At 35.7% G+C, this 21,075-nt stretch overlaps 2 protein-coding genes across 5 annotated transcripts in view; one reads left to right on the top strand and one right to left on the bottom strand.

Moving 5' to 3' along the window:
• The first annotated feature begins 1,597 nt into the window (after window positions 1-1,597).
• On the top strand, window positions 1,598-13,434 carry LOC111487375 (endoplasmic reticulum-Golgi intermediate compartment protein 3-like). Of its 3 annotated transcripts, none has more exons than XM_023134754.1 (12): window positions 1,598-1,702; window positions 2,061-2,157; window positions 2,476-2,558; window positions 4,816-4,891; window positions 5,015-5,082; window positions 7,841-7,925; window positions 11,302-11,408; window positions 11,488-11,571; window positions 11,798-11,944; window positions 12,427-12,535; window positions 12,731-12,850; window positions 12,979-13,434. In XM_023134754.1, the coding sequence occupies exons 2-12, from the start codon at window positions 2,070-2,072 to the stop codon at window positions 13,050-13,052; spliced, it is 1,041 nt and encodes a 346-aa protein (XP_022990522.1). In that variant the 5' UTR covers window positions 1,598-1,702; window positions 2,061-2,069; the 3' UTR covers window positions 13,053-13,434. The 3 variants fall into 3 exon arrangements, with proteins under 3 accessions (XP_022990522.1, XP_022990521.1, XP_022990523.1); XM_023134753.1 differs by lacking the exon at window positions 1,598-1,702 and adding an exon at window positions 1,709-1,859; XM_023134755.1 differs by lacking the exon at window positions 1,598-1,702 and adding an exon at window positions 1,709-1,940.
• A 640-nt stretch (window positions 13,435-14,074) lies between these two features.
• Window positions 14,075-21,075, bottom strand: part of LOC111487853 (eukaryotic translation initiation factor 3 subunit J-like) — a 7,632-nt gene continuing 631 nt past the window's right edge. The window contains exons 3-8 of one of the 2 annotated variants that reach the window (XM_023135410.1): window positions 20,327-20,398; window positions 18,346-18,461; window positions 17,753-17,889; window positions 14,920-15,067; window positions 14,682-14,835; window positions 14,075-14,528 (exon numbers count right to left, since the gene is read on the bottom strand). In XM_023135410.1, the coding sequence (XP_022991178.1) occupies window positions 14,437-14,528; window positions 14,682-14,835; window positions 14,920-15,067; window positions 17,753-17,889; window positions 18,346-18,461; window positions 20,327-20,339 (660 nt within the window). In that variant the 5' untranslated portion in view covers window positions 20,340-20,398 and the 3' untranslated portion in view covers window positions 14,075-14,436. The remainder of the gene's footprint in view (window positions 14,529-14,681; window positions 14,836-14,919; window positions 15,068-17,752; window positions 17,890-18,345; window positions 18,462-20,326; window positions 20,399-21,075) is intronic. The other variant, XM_023135412.1, reaches the window with a different exon arrangement.

Below are 21,075 nucleotides of genomic sequence, written 5' to 3'. Positions count from 1 at the left end.
CTTATGTGATATCAAGATTCAAACATGATAAGAAAGACGTGAGTGTTTAACTCTTTACGTATATATTTTAATAAGTTAAAATATAATTATATTTCATCAATTTTTAATTATATTAATGTAATATGCCAAAAAAGTAGAAATAAATTATTTTTTAAAAAAAAAACTCTAGAGAGCGTGTGAAACCCACGTCAACTATCTATGCCTACGTGTCTAACCCTATTTAATTATTTAATTATCTAAAATTAATTGATAAATTTTCTCATATTAGGACCAAATTATGCACATTAGACTTTATTAACCTAATAAATTATAAAAAATCTAAATTTATACCCGAAGTTATATGTTATTTTAACGATTGTTGTCCTTATTTGTTAGTCTGTAACGTTGTTTTCTAACATTACTTTCGACTAATCTTCTTCATAAAGAGACTTGGATATATGTTGTCAATGTCAACGGGCAACCATATTTCGAGTTGGCTGACTCACTCAATTGTGAGAGTGAGTGTCACACAATCGCTTTACAAAGTCCAAAAAAATTGTAATTGTCATACTGTGTGTGCATTATGTTTGATTAGCATCGTATATCTTTAGATGGATTTAAAATTCGTTTGAAAATTTGGATATTTCATAACGAGAACCCGAACAAATGAATATCCTGCACGTTATCGGTTTACGTTTTTCTCTCTGCTCTGCTCTAAAACGATACTTCAACGTGGCTGACCTGATGGTACTTCATTTCGTATAATTTACTAATTTGAAAGTGCATGAAATAATATAATTTTTTTCATATCTCTAAAAAGATAGAACTAACTCAAATTGATCGATAGATATAAGATCGGGGAACTCGAGAAAGCTGAAAATTTGTTAGATTGCACGATCTATACAAATTATTGACATTTTTCTTTCTTACATTCCTCACATGATTCAATGTTATGATTCAAAGTTATTCCACCTACAAAAGAGTTGGAACCTATCGTGCACGCTTATGATGATGGACGAGTAAATGGAACTAAAATTTATTTCTTTTAATTAGCGTATTTTGGTGGCGAGTTGTTATGATGGTAATTGTCGGAATGCACGGCAAGGCGAGGCTAGATGTCAGGCGTCATGGTTATACTTGTGTAAGACGTGTTGTTTGTGGGCGTGTGGCAGATGTTTCGATCTCATTTGTCCAAGGCATGTTGTCTATGGTCGTATGTCAATTCTATGCCTCTTTTACTTGCTTTTTGGTGTAGTTAGGTCTTACTATTCATGTCATGACAATATGTGGTGTATGACCGTTCATCAAAATCACGTCTACATCCGCTATGTCTAAAATGCCCCTAAATGTACTATATTGGAACGTGACTATTTGTCAATTGTGTATAGTCGAGTTATATGCGCACACGTTTTATATTAAATTATTTTCTTAAAAAAGAAAATGTCATATTAGCTGTAAGAACAGATCTTTTTCCCAAATAATGTGTACTTAGACTCCTTTTTATTTATTTAATTAATTTTTATAGTAAGAATTTATATTTATATGATATAGAATAATTTAAAATTCTTAAAAAAAAAAAAAGGTAATATTAGTTAATTGTTTTGGGCAGAGTAATTTGAGTAAATCTTAGGCCCAAGCCTAATCATCGGGTTTTTTCCGTCGCGCAAAATTCCTCACATTGGATTTCACCTTAACGATCGTATTCTTCATCCATCCTCATTCGGTACAACGCCTTCGATTCCTACATTTTTCTTTTATTTCTGGTTCTTGCTGTTGATCTCTGCTTGAGATTCATTTCATTTCTAGAATCCACGCCATTAAGGTTTCCGAGAAAGTGACATTTCGATCTCCAATTTGAGTAATCGATACGGATCTTTGAGGTTCTGGATTTTCTGTATTCCGAGTTCTGAGTCTTCTTGCTTTGCTAATCGAATTCTGAATTTTCAATTGTGTGCGCAAGGGTTGGTTTTGGCATTGATTTAAGACGTTGAAATTTCCGTGTTTAGATATTCAAGATGTTTGTCAGAGTTTGTTGTTTATAATTTTTTACATATTTTTGCGTTGTTTTTTTTCAATGATAGGAGGTAAAAATGGGTTTAAAGCAGACGATTAAGAGCTTGGATGCGTTTCCTCGAGCAGAAGAGCATTTGTTGCAGAAAACTCAAACTGGGGCGCTAGGTAATATAAGATGCCACGCTTCTCTATTTGAATTCTTACTTTTACGATGTGTTTTTCATAAATTTATGACTTCATATTGTCATTATGGTTGAAAATTCGAAGTGTTTGTTAAGCGTGGGGGAAGAAAAAGTGATCTCCTTAATATCGTCCGTTGTTGTGTTGCTTTTGTTTATTGTCATATTATCCTGGAAACGTCCTGATTGTTCTCTTTGAGGAGCTTTCTTCTACTTACTTGGCTCTTTTTTACATATATATCTATATATTATGCTCAGTTGTTCTGTTTTGATCCCCTAATAACTTTTTTGTTTGTGTTAACAGTGTCTGTTATTGGATTGGTCATAATGGCGACACTATTTTTTCACGAATTGAGATATTACCTCACCACATATACGGTTCATCAGGTTTACATTCTCTATTTGCTGTCCGTACCAACATTTTCCTTTGGATATTGTATTTATTTGATAGATACAAGAGTACTTAATGAAATAAAGGATCAGCAACTTTCCCTTTAAAAGTATCAGAAGGAATCGCCCCAACAATGGAAAACCTAAGGAATATTGATAAAACACGTGGATATGATTCAATTATGTTTAAAGCTATGATGAGAGATTAAACACTTTGACGTGTTTTGGGCAATAGCTGTAACTTTTAATTAAGGTATGCCGTGAGCCTATACAATGACTTATCCTTCCACTGAAGATTTGATTATGTTAAAATAATACTTGGTAAATTCCTTAGAAGAACATACCGAGAAGCCGTATACTGTTTAGAAAATCCTAATCTTTTCTCTCCCTTTTAACTTGTTTGCCTTTGAGTATGCACAGATTCCTCTCTATCCATATGCCTCATAATTGCTTTGACAGCACTAATCAATAATACTTTAACTCTCCTACATAGTACAGGATCACATAGCAGGTAGAAAATATTAACTCTTGGTAGGCTCAATAAAATACCCTTAAGCATCTAAAACCTTGAAACATAGCTTCCTAAATTTTATTGCTGTATAAGCATTCTGGTTGTTAGTAAGGAAAAAATTATTTTCGACAGAAGGGTTAGTTTCAATTATGTGACGAAGGATTGCGTCCTCTCAGTTTCCTCCAACCTTCTCATTAGTTGATATAAATGGTATTGTCTTAGAAAGAGGAAATTCTTTTCTTTTTATGTCAACTTGCAATGGGATTAGTAACAATGACTTGAAATGTTTCATAGAAAACTTCTTCAATGCTCTTTGGGAAAATAGTTTTGTAAGAAATTTGGAGTTTTGGGCTCATCCCTTCTAGTAGAGTCACCGTATCTCTCTCTCCATGGATGGAACACAGTTGTGATTGAACCGTCTTCATACTAATTTTCATTTTGTTGTACTTCAGCATGTGCAAGAGGGAGCTTTGGTACCACTACCTCCCTATTCACATATTTCCATCTAAAATCCCTTCCTCCAATAGATCTACTTTTTATCTGGCATTGAAGTGACCACGCAGCCCTCACATTGTAATCACTCCCTTGTGGATGTTAGTAATTCTACTCAACATATTTCTATGCATTTCTCCTATTAGGTAAAGAAAATTGATGCCTCATGAGTTTTTTTTTTTCACATCACTTAGCTTTCCTATCATTGATCTAGACTACCTCTTATTCATTTGTTTTCTAATCATCTCAATATATATGTTGAAGAGGTCCCCAAACTTCTTTGGACTTCTTGAGCTACTGCACTTGTTCTTTTTTTCAGACCATGTGTAATCCATGTATACATTCTCAAAGTAAACACCCTTGAAAGAGAATCATCATCGTAATAGAGCCAGCTGATCCATTTTGTTAACATGGCCTCTTATCTCTAATTAGTTTGCCAATGCCAAGTCCACCCTGAGCTTGAGGTGACAAGATCACGTTCCTGTCATATGTGCTCAGGTCATACAAACTTCACCTAGATTGCAAAAAAATGCACACCTATTATGGAACTAAACTGTCAGCCTTTATTAACACATATGTAGGAATGTTTAGTTTCAATGCATACTCCATGTACACCCATACTTCTCCCTGGCATAGCTTCAAGGTCCTCTCTTATGTCTTGCCATCTGCTATGATGCGTATGTTAAATGCTAGGTCATGTGCTGCCTATGCATGACTGTCTTGCTCAGCAGTTGTGCACTCATTTACCACCAGCTCCTCTAAGCATCCTGAATGTGCGAATCTATGTGCACTGTGGAGGCTTTGCCTTCCCATGTCTGCCATACAGTGCTTTTACGCGTTGCTGCCTAGTTCAACCGAGGAATGCCAGTGCATGTTGTGCGGTTAGGGTGTAAGACCTTGCCTAACCTTGCTGGCTCATGCATTGCCTTCTGCCTGGACTCCAAGCTGTGGCTTGGATGTAACATATATCCTAAAGGCACTTGGAGTTGTAATTTTCTTGGGCGAAGTACTGAGGACCAGTAATAAAGTTTTGAATTTAGAGTATCTTTGAGCAAATAAAATATTAATTCTAATTATCCACGTGTCCAACCAATTTAATGATATGCAACCAAATACTTCATCTTGTTATATCTGAAAGTATTGAACCAGTAGTTTGATTTTAACATTGTATCTTTAGCTTTTCTTTTCCTATTCTTAAAACTGTTTAAAGGTGGGCATGTTTTTGATAGTTTAACATTGTGCTTATGACAGATGTCGGTAGACTTGAAACGTGGAGAAACTCTTCCCATTCACATAAACATGACTTTTCCTTCTTTACCTTGTGACGGTTGGTATTTAACTGTCTTTTCATTTGCTATTGGTTTCACAATATTGCTTTGCTTATAATAATATCTTTACAGTTGCTTAGGAGTGAAATTTGCAAATGCTCAGTTTTTCTCTATTGTTTCAGTGTTAAGTGTAGATGCAATCGATATGTCGGGCAAGCATGAAGTGGATCTTGACACAAATATATGGAAAGTAAGATAATTTCTCATTCAATCATTGTGGAGGCAATATCAAATATTTCTGCATCATCAAATGTTGTAGACGAGTATGCCTCATGGAAACATCAATTAAACGATTGTTTCAAAGGAAATTGTTATCTATCAGCCTAGAAACATCTAGATTTATTTGATTTCTTGTTATTGTTGCATATCATATCTTATGTGTGAATCATTTTATGATTCACGTATATTGAAATTTGTTGAGCGTGCACATGAGATTAATTCTAATTTTATGAATGTTTTCTGTTTATAAATGCATTCTATGGAAGGAAAATACAAAATAGGTATGTATTTAATAAAAATATCATAGTTTTGTAGGTAATCTCCGTTATTTAAAAGTTATCGCTATCTGAAGCGTTAGCCTATGAATCTAATGTTAAGAAACATCCTTTAGGAATTCTACAAGAAAGCACCTGAGCGAGATTAATTACATCAAAAGAGTTGTCGGTTCTCTGTTTTGGAAGCACACATCAAGAAGCTACTTCATATTAAGTTCCAATCTTTCCTTGATTTACTTTTTTTTCCTTAATAAGATGGTGATTCCTCCGACCATATGCCCCTCGCACCTGCTTTCCTGACCTTAGTCCATAACATTTTAGTTCTCGCCCATAACTATATGCAAGTAATTATATCATTCTTGGCAGCCAAATGAGTGACTTCTTTTACTTGGATGAGGGAATGAGCTTAGAATCAGAGTTAGAGATGGAGGTACGATTGAATTATTGTCATAGCTTCTAAAAAATTCTGCTAGAGCAGACATCTAGGTGCTAAAAGACAGCTTGTAAGCGTTAGCCTATGAATCCACGTCTCCAGGTTGTAAGGGATTAGATTGAGAGTTCACCCTTCCTTTTTCTTCAAAAAGACAGCTTCTCATGGCATTGCCACGTTTCTCCTGAAGTGAAAGCCTTCTGCCAACGATATCAAATCTTTTCTTTTTTATCCCATGAGGAAAGGAGCGATGAAAAACTAACATTCTTGCCAATCAACCATCTACTAATCATTGGAGCAACAACATTCATCAAGAGCTAGAATCCAACTAAATGTAAAAAGATACCCGCTCTCTTTCCAAAGTAGCCTTAAGTAATACCTTAACAAACTCACACCAAAAAGTATTGACCCATGGTCGCTACAAAACTATGGCACACACTCCCGCTCAAAACAATCCTCAAAACTCAAATATTTACATCACTCAGTCCCTCCTTCCTTCCTTTCTTTTGTTTATACACTTTAGTGACTTGGGTCTATTTAGCATTTTCAAAGCGCAAAGCACACTTTAAGGCAGCAGGTTTTATAATTGCCTCAAGACAGAGAGGCGACAAGGCATGGATGAAGCAAGGACACCTAATTAAATAACAAAGAAGTATTATATAGTATTGGTAAAACAATTCCCTAGTTATTTAAATAATTGAAAAAAAATAAAGAAATAAGCATTTAGATACATGTTAAGAAATAGTTGTTAAATACAAGATTACATAACACATTAATGAACTGAAATTGAACAAAAAATATTTGAAGTAAATAAAGTACAAGCTAAGAATTAGAATTATTAATACTGCCACATGGCAACTAAGCATGAATGTGAGTGCTATTACTTGCTCAACTCTAGTACTTCGTGAGTGATGCATGAAAATTCTAAAAAGAGTGGTAGGCATGTGAGGTTGAAGCTTGAACACAGACAGGTTCTTCGAATTTTCTTCTCTCTTTTCTCTTCAACTTTGGTTATTCTTCTTCATCTTCAATTTTTCTTCTTCATCATCTTTGATTCTTGAACCCAAGAAAATCTAAGATTAATACTAATGATGAATTCTTCTTCATCTTCTTTGATTCTTTAACCCAGAAAACTCTAAAAAAAAAAATGCTGAATACTAGGCGTTCCCCTTCATGCATGGTGAAGCTGCAGAAAGGGGACCAAAGGCGCTGCCAGGCTAGCGCTTGGTGATGGAGCTCGCCTTGGCTGCCTTCATGGCGCAATGACCCCTGGTTGCCTCGCCTCTCACCATAGACAGGCGCCTGGGGTTGCCTTGAGAACACTGGGTCTATCACAATGTTCTGTTTATTTTTGTTGAAGCGAGCTTTCTTATTGTCCTACATCCATCTTCTTGCATTTCCGGTAGAATATCTGGTTCTTAGGACATTCTCAATCACAATGTACACCCAATCCTGCAGCTTCCATTTCAATCTGAGGGAGAAGTTCTCTTCTTTTCCTCTGCCTTTATCTTTACCTCACTACTCGAAGTCCTCATACTAAACTTCTTATTTTCAAAAAAGAAAAAGGTTTGTTTCATATCCTACTATGGAAATACTTCGTAGAATCTTTTACCATAATTAGAAATGATTTAGGGGAAGAGAGAGAGCATCTATTTTGCTTCATTGGCCAAAGAATGTGGCACATTTTCATGGAAGGCATGAAAAGTTGTTTCCTTTTCCTGAAAAAGAAGAAAAGAAAAGAAACTTCAGAGTTGGTTTCCCCAGATCATAACATTTACAAGATATATCTAACCATTTTAGCCTTTAAACTTATAGATTTATATTTCCGAGTATGGCACTTTATCTTAATTAAACTTGTGCAACCCAAATTAGGATTATTACATTTCACATTCATATGTTCATATCCGTATATGCTTACCAGCAGATATTTTTTGCTATGCACTGCACTTACTACCATAATTTGCAAATTTAATTGCCTAATCTATATGCATGCTGATCAGTTCAGAGTTTCTGGCTTTCTGCAGCTTCGTCTTAACAGCAATGGCCATATCATCGGCACTGAATATCTGTCTGACCTTGTGGAGAAGGAACACGCTGATCACAAGCATGGTACTGCCTTTTTTCCATTGTCTACACAATAATTTATCTCTAAAATTCATTATTTTCTTATATTTTTTCTGGGAAACTTTATTATAGGAAAAAAAAATCATTTTTTACATTTGAACTTGTCTATTTGTATCCAAAAGTTTTCATTTTCATCAAATTGCAATTCAAACTTTTGTAATCTTAGCCTTAAACTTGAAAAGGGATCCAATCAATGGGACATCGTTCCCATGACCTCTTTGTTGAATCAAATAGGTCAATCAGTGTACCCAATCTTTGTTGAAACATTGGGCATGGATCCAACGACCTCTTTGTTGAAACAATTTTGCTCAATTTTGAACTTAGTTGAACTTCAAGACACGTGTTTTCTATGCAAGCCCAAGAGGTATCATAGACAAGGTAAGCTTGGTGTGCAACAATTATTTATGTCATGCACTCCTACTTAGGTGATTGCTTTGGGTACGTCTAGCTATATATCATCACCTTTTGTTAGCCTTAGTAAATAAAGATAACCTTATGCTTTTCTCGAGTACATTTGATTTTACTAAGATATCTTGTCTCATTGATTCTCTCTTTAAAATAGCAACGAACCAGTAATTGACTTAATGAAATTTTTATAACATTTATTTTCTTATTCACATATTCCCCATTTTGAATATAATACTTCTAACATGTGAGCTCAATGTTGTGAACATGTGACTTTTCCCTTCAGATAGATGTATACTTATGATGCTAAGCTCCACTATTTCATGAGATGTTGATAGACCTCCTATTAAATATGTACACAAGACAAGGCACGTAAGGTGTGAGGGTGGGGAATAATTGGGATGAAATTTGATTAGTAGTGGGCTCAGGAGAATTTTTTTTTCTGAATGGCTTTGTATATAGTTTGTTAGCAAAGGCTGGTAGGTTATCTTTTTTGCTTGACAATTGTGAAGATGGTATTGGGAGAGAAGAGGACCTTTCTAATTCTTCCCTTGGCACTAGACCCTTCTTGATAAAACAAATTCTAGCTCTTATCAATAATGGTATTAGATCAGGTTCATGACTGGGAATGGCTACGTGAATGGAAGTGAGGATGGATCAGAAGGATGACAGTTTCAGGATGTAGAGAAGGAGACTAGTTTGGTTCTAGAGACAATGAAAGTGGACATTGAGTGAGCGGTGGTGAGCAATGTGGCTAAGGCTATCAAGAAGGGATGCACGAGGTATCAAGTCAGTTGGAAGGATTGAAGTTAACAGAAGCAGTTATTGCCTCCAGCGGCAAATGGCTGGGAAAAAAAATAAAGGAGCTAATGACATTAACAGTTGATTTAGGGGGAAATAGTGGAGAAACAAACTTGGTTAAGGCATTGACACCCCTGTTTGATATGCGATTGAGGAAGCTTGACATTCTAGTTTTTGAAGGTGCAAATCCCTATGGTTGGCTTCATCAAGTTGAGCATATTTTGTTAATCGATTGTCGGAGTTGGAGAAATTGGATGCAACGTTGTTGTGCTTGGATGGAGTGGCATTGCATTGGCACAATTGTGCAGAACGACAGCGTCGGATCAAAAGTTGGGTGGAATTCTGACAATTAATTTTACGATAATTCTTGCTTACAAACAAGATACATTGCTCAAATGTTTTTTCGCTTTGAAACAGGAAAATTATCATGAAGGAATATCGTGAGAAATTTGAGGAGTGTTCAACATCGTTGGCCTCGTTGGATGACGATGCCATGAGGGGAAATTCATTGATGACTTGCACAAGGATATCGAAGTAGAGATGCAGATTGGGCTGGGCTGACATTCCAAATGGAGATGACCTAGAAAATTGATGATAAACTGTTTCATCAGGAAGAGGAGAGTTTCCTTGAATCCAAAGTGTGGAAGCCCAAGCCCAGCTGTTAATGTGAAGCCGAGTACATATGGGGCTGGTTGTACAGCACATACAATTTTTGTTAACCCTAGCTGCCTAGGTGTCGGGTTTAAATGGGAAGGGATAGGAAAATCCAAAACACCACCATTTAAATGAGGTTAGGATCATAAAGAACACAGAAGGTTTAGGGAACTATAGGGTCTAAAGATGTGGTGGTATTGACTTGACAGTGAAGCAACACGATTTTATTTCCTCATCCTTGGTGGAGGAATTGAAATTGCCCATGAGTGAAACAGAGGGTTATAGTCTGATGCTTGGAATCTGAGCTTCCATGCATGGAATAGAGACCTGCAAGCCGGTTGTGTTAACGATGGGGGGAAGTAATGATAGTGCAAGTTTTTTTTGCCGAATGCTTTTAGTAAGTGCCTTTTTTTTTGTGCACACAGTGGCTCATTACTTTGGGGGATATCTCAACGAATCAGCAAAATCTGGAGTCAGCTATTCACGCCAGGTAAATCTATAACATCCTTCTCAAAGGCGATCCCACATTGGTGCATTGCCAAGTAACATTGAAATCCTTGTTGAAATCCTTGTTGAAATCGTGGAAATAAAAGAAACAGGGGTTCCTTGTTGAGTTATATGTCCTAAAGAAGTCTAGTCAACAACACATGACTACTGTGGCAAATGGTAAGCAAAGGGAGGCTGCGTTTGAGGTTAGAGATTGGGTGTATTTGAAGTTATGAATCTGTATTAGACAAGGAACTTTGATAAAGCCTATCAATGTAAAACTAGCCCCAAGGTAGGTATGTTGGACCATTTTGAATAGTAGGGAGTGGATTCGGTGGCTTATAATTTATCTCTGCCTGCAGGAGTAAAGGGTACACTCAGTATTTCATATTTCTCAATTGTGAAAGGTTGTGTGGCACACTATTTATTGATTCAAGTCTAGCCTTCTGAAGTGTTGGGTTTCGGCAGTCGACCAAAGATGCTTCCATCTTGAAGTGTTAATTTGTTGGGCGGGAGCTGATGTCACCGAGGCTACATGGGAGGATGCTACTCACATTGCATCTCAATTTCCAGATTTCCACCTTGAGGACAAGGTGGTTCTTTGGGGCTCGAGTAGTGATAAACCTCTTATTAAATATGTATACAAAAGAAGACACGTGAGGAGAGAGGGTGGGCCATAATTTGGGTGAAAGTTGGTTAGGAGTGGGCCTGGGAGGATGTTTGTGTGAATGGGTGTATATATAGTTTGTTAGCAAGGGCTGGTAGGGTTTCTTTTTGTTTTGACATTTGTGGTTGACTGTATTGGGAGAGAAGGGGAAGCTCTCTAATTCTTCCCTTGCCACTGTACCCTTGTTGATGAACAAACTCCAGCTCTTATCAGATGTCTAGTTCTGGCCTCGTAAAAAGCCTTAAGCTGTTGTATAATTGAATTGTGAATTAGGTGGTTATAGAATGGGGTCCATTTACTTTACTCTTTGTATCAAAATAGAGTTAACTTCAAATAACTTTTTGTCAGATCATGATAAGGAGAAAGATCATCCTCATATACATGGCTTTGATCAAGCTGCTGAAGCTTTGGTAAAAAAGGTTAAGCAAGCAATAGCAGAAGGAGAAGGCTGTCGGGTAGTTCATATGGGAACTTCATGTAAGATTATTTACCTGCTGGTTCGTAGATAAAAGACCAATGCAATCTCTTTTGCAGGTTTATGGGGTTCTAGATGTTCAGAGGGTTGCTGGGAACTTCCACATTTCAGTTCATGGCTTGAACATTTTTGTGGCCCAATTGGTTAGTTCACTGTAATTCATTTGTTTGGTGTCTTTTCTTTGCCCTGATAATGATCTCCCTCCAATATTTATTGACATGGTTCATGCCGTAGAAATTGACACTACTTTGGGAGTCTTATTCTAATTCATGATGGGTTTCCTTTTATTTCTTCCTCTTTCTCGTATGTCTTTCTGTGAAGCTTGTTCCTTCCAGTGGTTTGTTTGATTTTTCTCTGCTGTTTTTGCAGATTTTTGATGGGTCTAAACATGTGAATGTCAGTCACATGATTCACGATTTGTCTTTCGGTCCAAAATACCCTGGAATTCACAACCCTCTTGATGGTACAGTTCGAATTTTACATGACACAAGTGGGACCTTTAAATATTATATAAAGGTAGAAATCCATGTTCCGCCTTAAGATACATGTGCATAATTTTTTATTTCATAGTTTGCATGATGATTTAATATATATTACTACACATTCCGAAATTGGAGGTGAGGGGCTCTCTCCCCGCCCCTTAACTCTCTCCCTCTCCCTCTCCCTCTCCCTCTCCCTCTCATGTTAAGGGAAACGGAAATCTATTTTCCATGGTAAGCAAAATATGTTATTACCCGTGTGCTTGTATTGCAGTCTGAACTGATTTGTAAAATCAGGAAATCGAACTAAATGACATCTGAGAGAAATTAGATGGTAAACTTATGTTTTGAAAATATAGGATCCTTGTACTGGACGTGAATCTGGCTGGCTGGCTGGCCTTTGTTCCAATTAGGAATTGTTTTTTTCTCGTATCGTCTACTTCCTCTCTCATTAGCTATTATCGGTTTACGATAAACAAGTGGATACTGGATTTAACCATGTTACATGTTTCATTGCAGATTGTTCCAACTGAATATAGATATATCTCAAAAGATGTGTTGCCTACCAATCAGTTTTCAGTCACTGAATATTTCTCGCCTATGACCAACTCTGAAAGAGCATGGCCAGGTTGGTTAATGCAGTTTGGTATTCTTCCCTAATTCCCTTTGGTCTCTCTTTTATGATATATATTATTTTACTATCAGGAACGGTATGCTTCTTTACCATATGAGGAATAGGCTATAGAAAAAGTATATATAGACAGAGACTAAGACTCCTTAAAAGGCCAGGTTGGAACTTACCATCTTTTTTAATGATTTGCAGCTGTTTACTTCTTATATGATCTTTCACCAATCACTGTGACCATCAAAGAAGAAAGACGAAGTTTTCTCCACTTCATAACTCGACTGTGTGCTGTGTTAGGAGGCACCTTTGCGGTGACAGGTTCGAGAAATTATTGATGTCGCTTTGTAGTTGATTTTGGAATGTTAACCAAAAGTAGTAGACCATATGATTCTGGGTCATTTGAGTTCTTAGCTTCAAAAAATGATATATATAAAAAACAATGACAGGAATGCTAGATCGCTGGATGTTTCGGTTTCTTGAGGCTCTGACAAAACCAAAAAGAAGAAGTGGGTTGCATTAAAAGATTGGTCCATGAATACTACATTGGTTCATTGGCAAAAGAGACTGAATGTGGAAGTTTTTGTAAGGTGACGGCTGCTGCTTTGGTGGAAACTAACTCTGGGAGGGTGCTTAGAACTGAAGTGCTTTGGTCTTTCTCCTAAAATTTTCCCCCACTTCCTCTATGGTTGTGTGTAAATTTAAATTAGCAAGGGGGGGTTGCCTCTTTTCTTGTCTCTTCTCTTCTCTGGAACGCCACGGGGATATATAAAGGAATTATAGTAATATTACTCTGATTATTCCTAGCAGTTTTCATCTGTTATTTGCTTCATTGTCAACCCCACAACCTTAATGATTTTTATTATAATGCCAATGGTTCCTGATGGGTCGGTCTATTTAAAGCCTTTTTCGATCTCTCTCTTTTTTTTTTTTTAATGGTTTTTTGCTGCCTTTATTATTATAGAAAATATTCCTGAAATATTCTTACTATTAGCTTATTGAAACTCATCTCTATTGATGAAAAATAACTAAGGTTGTTATATATATTAATTGTCCACTTTATAAGTTAAAAAGTTTAAGTTAAAAGGACTTTAAGATAAAACACAAAGTTCATAAATACATGGACAAAAAAAATTATCTAAAAAATATTGTAATCAATATATGGACAAAATATATATATATATATATATATATATATTTTTTTTTTTTTGAAACTTTTCAAAGAAAGTTTTAAGGATTTTTTTTTTTTTTTTTTTTTGACACGAAAGTTTGGTGTATTAAACAAAACCCCGAGATTTGCTGACATTCACATGAAAACGAAAACTTTATATATTTTTTTTTTGAAAGTTCTGATAATGCTAGATGGTTACCAATAAATTAAAAATAATAAGAAAATGAAAGAGGAAGACATCCGATCGAGATTTTATTTATTTATTGAGTTCAACACAGAAATGTTATCTAAAAAGTCCGATTTCATATTCAGCAAGAATAAATTGTGGGATTCAATGTGGAATTAGCTGAAAGTTCGTTCTTGGCTCTCGATCGTTCCCCAACAAAACCTTAAATTTTACGACCTTTTGCAAGAAAATGTAATTCAGGTAGAAGGAAGCATCGTCACAACATACACAATTTGACAATCTGAGTTTGAAATGACTACGCAATCTTGTACATTCTCAAAGGCGATTTGAACAATCTCTATCAAACAAAAAAAATAAATAAATAAAAGAGCAAAATTTATAATGATATGATATGTCATACACAAGTCTAATACATTAACCTTATTTAGACACGACACTCGGGAACCAATCTATTGTTGTATTAAAGGGGAGAAATATGCCGAAGAATCTGACCTCCATTCACAGGACAAAAACTGATGACACTCGGGCTAGAATGCTCAAATGGGACAATTACATGAAGTCGTACTCGTCGATATCATCAAATGAATTGACAATCATGTCATCAACTGCCTTTTCAACATGAAGCTGCTTCTTCTTCACAGCTGCAGAAGTTCCACACAAGAGGGAAAAATGAAACAGTTCAAATACACAAACATCACATTCATTTGGTCTGGTAGGATTGAAATAGTTCAGGAAAAAAAAAAAAAAAAAAAAAGTGCAGTGATAAGGGGATTATAAATGTAGTAAACACCTACCCGTTTTCTTTTTACTGGTATCCTTCTCCGCCTTTAGTCTTTCATTGGCAAGTGCAGTGACAGAAGAGGCAACTTCTTTCGCATCCGCTGCTTTCAAAGAAGTCATCGACAGTCTAATGACATCTTTGAGCAGATTAATATAATGAAAACTTTTCTGCAACAATAATTTTTTGGGGGAAACTCGTGAGAATAAGCACATTGATGGGCAGAAATAATGATAAAGGTAAATTGTATAAACCTCATAGGGGCGAAGTTTATGAGAGATCAGCTCTGCATATTCCAAGAAGTCACTATCTGATTTTGGAATGAAATTATCAAGAGTCTTCTCATCACCACTCTTTTTAAACAAATCGGTAGTGGACTTATAATCTGCTTCTTCCACTAACCTGCCAGCCACAATTTGGAAACAAAAAAACAAAGCCCCAGCACGTGATTAAGATCTTATATAAAGCATACCACTAGTTCCAGCCAAAGACAAATAGAAGCTCTTTGTATTTTTTTAACAGAAAAACGTACTTCAATGAGAAAAAAATGAAAGAATATACGAGCATCTAGAAAAGAAAAAGCCCACAAAAAGGAGCCACACTACGAAAAAAAGGGCTTCCCGTCAAGACAAATAAAACCAAGTAAATAATTAAAAAAGAGACTAAAAATATAGGCTCAAAGAGAAACAAAAAATATAACAAGGAACCAAACATCGCTGAAGGAACTCTAGTGCCCTCTAATGATTTTGTTGTTTCTTTCCCCCACAAAATAGCACATACCCCATGGAAAGGGCTTAGGTTAAATCTCAGAGCCTGTCATGAGGGTCATGTCTCAGAGCCTGTCATGAAGTCCACGTATCTTAGAGACCGTCATAAGGGCCAGGTAATTTAGAGCCCTTCATAAGGGCCACATATTTCAAAGTCATCATAAGGACAATGTATCTCAAAGTCCAATGTAAGGGTCTTGTACTTAAAGCTTGTTACAAGGGCCAAGTAAACTAAAGCTTACCTTAGAGCCTAATAAGTATACACTCCTAGAGTAGAAGTGAATAGAAGAATGTATGCATAAGCCTTATACAACAAGAATAGACAAGAGCCAAGTTATTGGCCAAGGATTATAGTTGAACACATTGCCTAAGTATATGTTATAAATATAAGTACGACAAAAGCCTACAAGTAGGTTGTTTATTGAGTATTTATCTCGTTCCATGTTATTTTATTTTTTCTCAAAAGGAGTGTAGACCGCGCAGCTGCAGAAAATGCCCTTCAGATCAAGTCGTCTTCCTTGACATTTTTTGACTTGCCTCAGCGGGTATCACCTTCAAATTTCTTTTATGTCAGTTTTGAATGCATATTTGAATTTTAAATTCCTTGTCTCCCGTTCTACAAAAGAAGATTTTTCCGCCGTTCTTACCTTCATGTATGTGAAAACCTGTGATTCATCAAAAATCGGGTTGTTACACCCTTAGTCTCCATCACCTTATCTAAAAAGACCAAATCTAGGTGATGGTAGGCTTTCTCCTGGTCAATCTTAAAGATGACCTTTCTTTTGAGCCCTATAATCCTCACTGCCCTGTTCTAAGATTTACCCGCCAGCAAGAAAGACCCTCTAATGTGGGAGATCATTGAGGCGGGGACCTTTGTAAGCTTGTTAGCAAGGATCTTGGATATAAGATTACACTTTTTAGCAAGGATCTTGGTGATAATCTTATACACACAGGTAATAAGGATAAGGCAACAAAGGTTTTGTTGAAGTAGAATTTGCTAACGAATTTCCAAATATCCTTCCTATCTCCCAATTGTCTTGGAAGAAGCCTAAGAAAAACCACCCAAACCTGGGTTGAGTTTCTAACTAACCAAAAACCACCCTTTTAACCTTCTCCAAGGATAAGGGCGTCTGCAATCCATCCTCCACATGCAAGTAAGGACCAACTAACGACTCATATAGAGCGAAATAACGAAGAATTGTCCTCAATCTCATAGTCCACAGTTAACAGACTTCCTCCTAACTCCTTAATAGCACAAAGGCTAGTATAGGTTCCAAAAGGGGCAATATAGGCCACATTGCACTTAAAAGATGCCCAACATTTTGGATTATATGAAGGAACAAAGCTAACTTGCAAATGTCAAGACCGAGAAAGAATCGACATAAACATATAGCAAAGCGAGGTGACTCCTCACAAGGCATTTTTTGAAATGGCTATAGAATACAAAAGGGAAATGGTAGGTTCGATTTAGGCCAAACATACACCAAAAAGGAACTCTAGAACCATCTTGCTCAAAAGACATAATAAGAAACAAGAAAACCAAAAGACAATTAGATACCACCTATGGGTTTCCCTGATACAAATCCAACCATAGGAGTGGATCCCTATCCAAAAATTAAGTAAACAAATGTGCCCTTGTAATTACTTGGTACCACCGAGTCTTAAGTTTCAAAGGGAAACTACCATAAAAGCATATACAAAAGTGGGCAATATTTTCACAACCCAAATTTCCAATCCTATACCAACCTCATCACACCAAATGCAACTTCTTCCATAAGAAATCTCTCAGTTCTTTATAACTTTTCCTAAATCAGTATGAAGTAAACCAAACGCTCATAATCAACCTAGATCGTGAAGAGCATAACATTCATAATTCAAAGATTTATATTCAATGAGAAGTCCCAAGTATTGGACCATTATTTATGCTTTAAAAAAAGGGCCAATAATTATTAAACCAGTCATCTAGTTCTGTTTGATAACACTTGCACAAAATGTAGACAAATAGAATGCTTTTTCTCATTTATTGTTAACAGGAATGGTGCCTGCTTTCAGAAGAGAAGTAATGAGTAAGATAATTCTGCGACAAAAAGAGATCTGGAATGGACAAGATAGCATAAAAAGAAAATTCAAAATAGTTACTCCAATGTCCTACTTTGTCTACACAACATTGGTAGGAAGGATCATTCTCCCGTCACAATAAAATAATTCATAAAATGTTTTAAGTTCAAATTCCTGCTTCAATTATTTTCCTTCCAGAGAACCATAAGTAGATATAAGTTGAGCTAAGAGTTCCAAAAAAACCAAAGCAAACTAATATTACCTTTGTTGGCGAAGTTTCTCAGCTAATGGATCTAGAGGCTGTTCAGGTTCCACCTCGGAAGTTTTTCCTTTTTTTTCAATGGTTTTTGCGGCAGGTTTCTTTGAGGCGGCTTCTGGAGGAGGTTTAACTACTGGAGCCTGTGAGACCAAAAAGACAAAAGAAGAAATGGGGTAACAAATTTACAGATACATCAGGCAATGGACGAGTTACTCAAGCTAAAGAATTAGAGATTTTATTAGATTTTACATGCTCTGAACCATTCATCTTCTCAAAACCATGTACTGATGCCAACCCCAACCTTAACAAAATGTAGTTTCTACATGAGCTCCACAAAATTTCAAAATAAAGGAAAAGGGACTTCCATTTCCGCCAGTTTTAGGAATATTAAAAAAGCTTCCTACAACTATTAATGATTTCTACCCTTAGAATGAACAATTCACCACAATATTTAAAACATTGGAGTGGTTTAGACCCTTAGCAGTCTGTAGTGATCATTAAGAATCACCCAAATTCTCCTTCGGCATTATCTTCAGTCTTAACATCAATACTAAATGAAACAAACATCATTAGCAAGAAAATCAATAAATTCTCACCGGTGCAGGTTCATCATCATCCTCCCAAGATTCCTTCACATCATCGTCATCCACATCCTCATCATCCCATTTATTCTTTGGCTGCTCCTTCTGGAGTGGGGTTATGTTTTCATCCTCTAAAAGAGAACATATACATACGTAAGCAAAACCACCTAGATGATTAAACTTGGAGTCACAAAATTAAGAGAAAGAATAAATATGGAACTACATATGACTATACCATATGTAAGCTTTTATGCCTCAACTATCAGATAAACAAAGTTAGAAACTCAAGAAAGAAAGCTAAATTTGCTATAGGTATCTCCATTCTCAAGCTAAGAAAAAGTTATTCAATGCCTGAGCAGAACAGCTAATTAAACTGTAAAATATTTTCCAATATCATGGAAGATTATAACAAGTCATGAGACACAACGGGCTACGTTAAGAATAGAGAACTTCTTTCCACAGAATAACCAACACCATGTCTTGTCCTCAAAAATCATATTATACATCGGTTATATTGCAAACTCGATCCCTATGGTATTTGAGTTGGAATTTAGTCCTTATGGTTTGATAAAACTCTCATAGGGACTGATTCTAACATTTAATACCATAGGGATCCAATTTGTAATTTAACATTAAACATGTTTGCTAGACTGTAGTTCGATAATTTTTTACTTGATATTTACCATATACTGTACACAACATAGTATTATTTGTATGACATAATGACTAAAATTTCCAAATAGGTTACATATAAAGGGACTCGATTCTTATTTTTAATCTTTAAAGATATTCAATTAAATCACCGGTGGAGAGAAGTGGTAAGGATATATAGTTCGTCAAAAAACTAATCGCAACTCTCCTTATCCTTTGCCACATGACAGTGGTTAGCTCCACACTTCTCTCACTCTCGCTCAAACTGAGTAGATTTGATCATTATAGCAGAACCACCACAATATTCTTCCATACTGTCAACCAAGCTACTTGAAAGGAAGGCACAATAATTGCCTCCCATCCAAAGTATTAAACAAATAAAAAAATAAAATAAAAAGAAGATGAAATAAGTTTAATGAAATTTTGTGTTTATTAAAAAAGATAAGAATAAAAACATAGCAATAGGACAATTCATTTATCATGTTTTGGGAAGCAGAGTCATTTGAGATACTACAAGACAAGAAAATACAATACTACAAATTTTAACAACCTTAGCAACCAAAAAATACAATATCAACAGAATACAATGGAGATGAATACGAAGCACTCTTTAATTAAAGAAATTACGCATGCATATCCCTTCAGAAAGAAGCACACCATATTGAATGGAGTTATAAAATCAGGCACTAATGCAAAATGAACACATCTAAAAAATGTACTGATTTTATTTTCATTAAGATGACTATTTCTTGAACTCCAGATGTGTTCGGGCATATAGAACAATAAGAACTGATAAAGTAATGATACGTGATGTTTGAAAGCATTTACATCTGTTCAGCCAAGTGTTTTTGCAATGACCAAGACCTAACTTCAAAACATGACACCCACAACTATGGATTGTCTTGTCCTGTAACTTTTACTCCTTTGAAGTTGAACTCAAAATTAGATCTATTCCTCGGCTCCTTTGCTAATAAAATATGAACTCTTGCACCTCTATCTACAGTCTCTCAAACCACAACAAGTGTTTAATAGGAAGCTTTAGAACATACACATACATCCTTTTATTATTTATTTGTAGTGTCCTTGTCGTACTTAAGTCCTGCACTATTAAGCTTATTCTCATCCATTCCATACTCGTTTTCAAGTGTTGTGTTATTTTATGTACTAATAATAGGCTACATATAATATATAATGATGATGATGATAATAATAATAATCAGAGGTAAATTATTGATCGAATGACCAACATATATCCATATACAACATTTTTTGTATAGAGACTTGTTACTTATTCAATCAGCAAAGGTGAACAATGATGGACTAAAACATAACCATATAGCATTACCCCAGTCATCCATTGACTTGTATCCCTTTTTACTCAAAAAACACTAGAAATTCAACTCTGTGCAGTCCAACCCTGCTCATAATACAAGAGATAGATATTAGCAAGAATAAAAAATTGAAGGTCTAGAAGAATCCAAATGTTGATAAAATGACAACCATAGAATTCAAGTAAACAAAAAGGTAGTAACTATTAATGAAAAGTTACCAAGAGTATTGAATTTCCTTCCTTTTTTTTTTTTTTTTTTAAGAGAACTGAGCTTTCATGGAGTGTGAAAGAACGCAAAATCAAGGGAGAGGGCATACAACAAACAAGACAGCCCAACAAAAGATGCCTCAAAGCTAATTATACAAAAAGAATAACATTGAAACTACAGGATAATAAAATATATAATAACGAATCAGCACACTTGATCTCTTTCCCGTTGAGTTAAGTTAACCTAGGGCTCAATTCAAATAGCATCCCTTCATTTCCCTCCTCAGACCTAAAGGTCGCCTCATCCGCCAAAAGTGCAGTGATGCAGGTAGGATAAGCGTGAACATTCTATTCCCACGTAACAAAATCTAGAGCAACAACAAGTAATTAAAAGAACCTCCAACAGCCGCTAGAAAATTCGGCTAAAGCAGCCAAGGAACAACATGACAAAAAGAAGAAACAAGAAACCACACATACCAATAAATTCCTAGAACGTCAGTGCGAAAAATTAAGTAACGTATAAAGTTCGTAAGAACAGACAAAAAAAAAAAAAAAAA

Source organism: Cucurbita maxima, unplaced genomic scaffold (assembly GCF_002738345.1).
Source record: "Cucurbita maxima cultivar Rimu unplaced genomic scaffold, Cmax_1.0 Cma_Scf00012, whole genome shotgun sequence".
In the NCBI taxonomy this organism is placed as follows: domain Eukaryota; kingdom Viridiplantae; phylum Streptophyta; class Magnoliopsida; order Cucurbitales; family Cucurbitaceae; genus Cucurbita; species Cucurbita maxima.
The sequence above is the reverse complement of the archived record's forward strand: the minus strand, read 5'-3'. Positions and strand labels throughout refer to the sequence as shown.

Excerpts from the sequence above, each read along its gene's own strand:
- LOC111487375 (XM_023134754.1), top strand. The coding sequence starts at position 2,070 with ATGGGTTTAAAGCAGACGATTAAGAGCTTGGATGCGTTTCCTCGAGCA. Across the intron at positions 5,083-7,840 it reads TTGACACAAATATATGGAAA|CTTCGTCTTAACAGCAATGG; the intron begins GTAAGATAATTT and ends GGCTTTCTGCAG. Across the intron at positions 12,851-12,978 it reads AGGCACCTTTGCGGTGACAG|GAATGCTAGATCGCTGGATG; the intron begins GTTCGAGAAATT and ends AAACAATGACAG.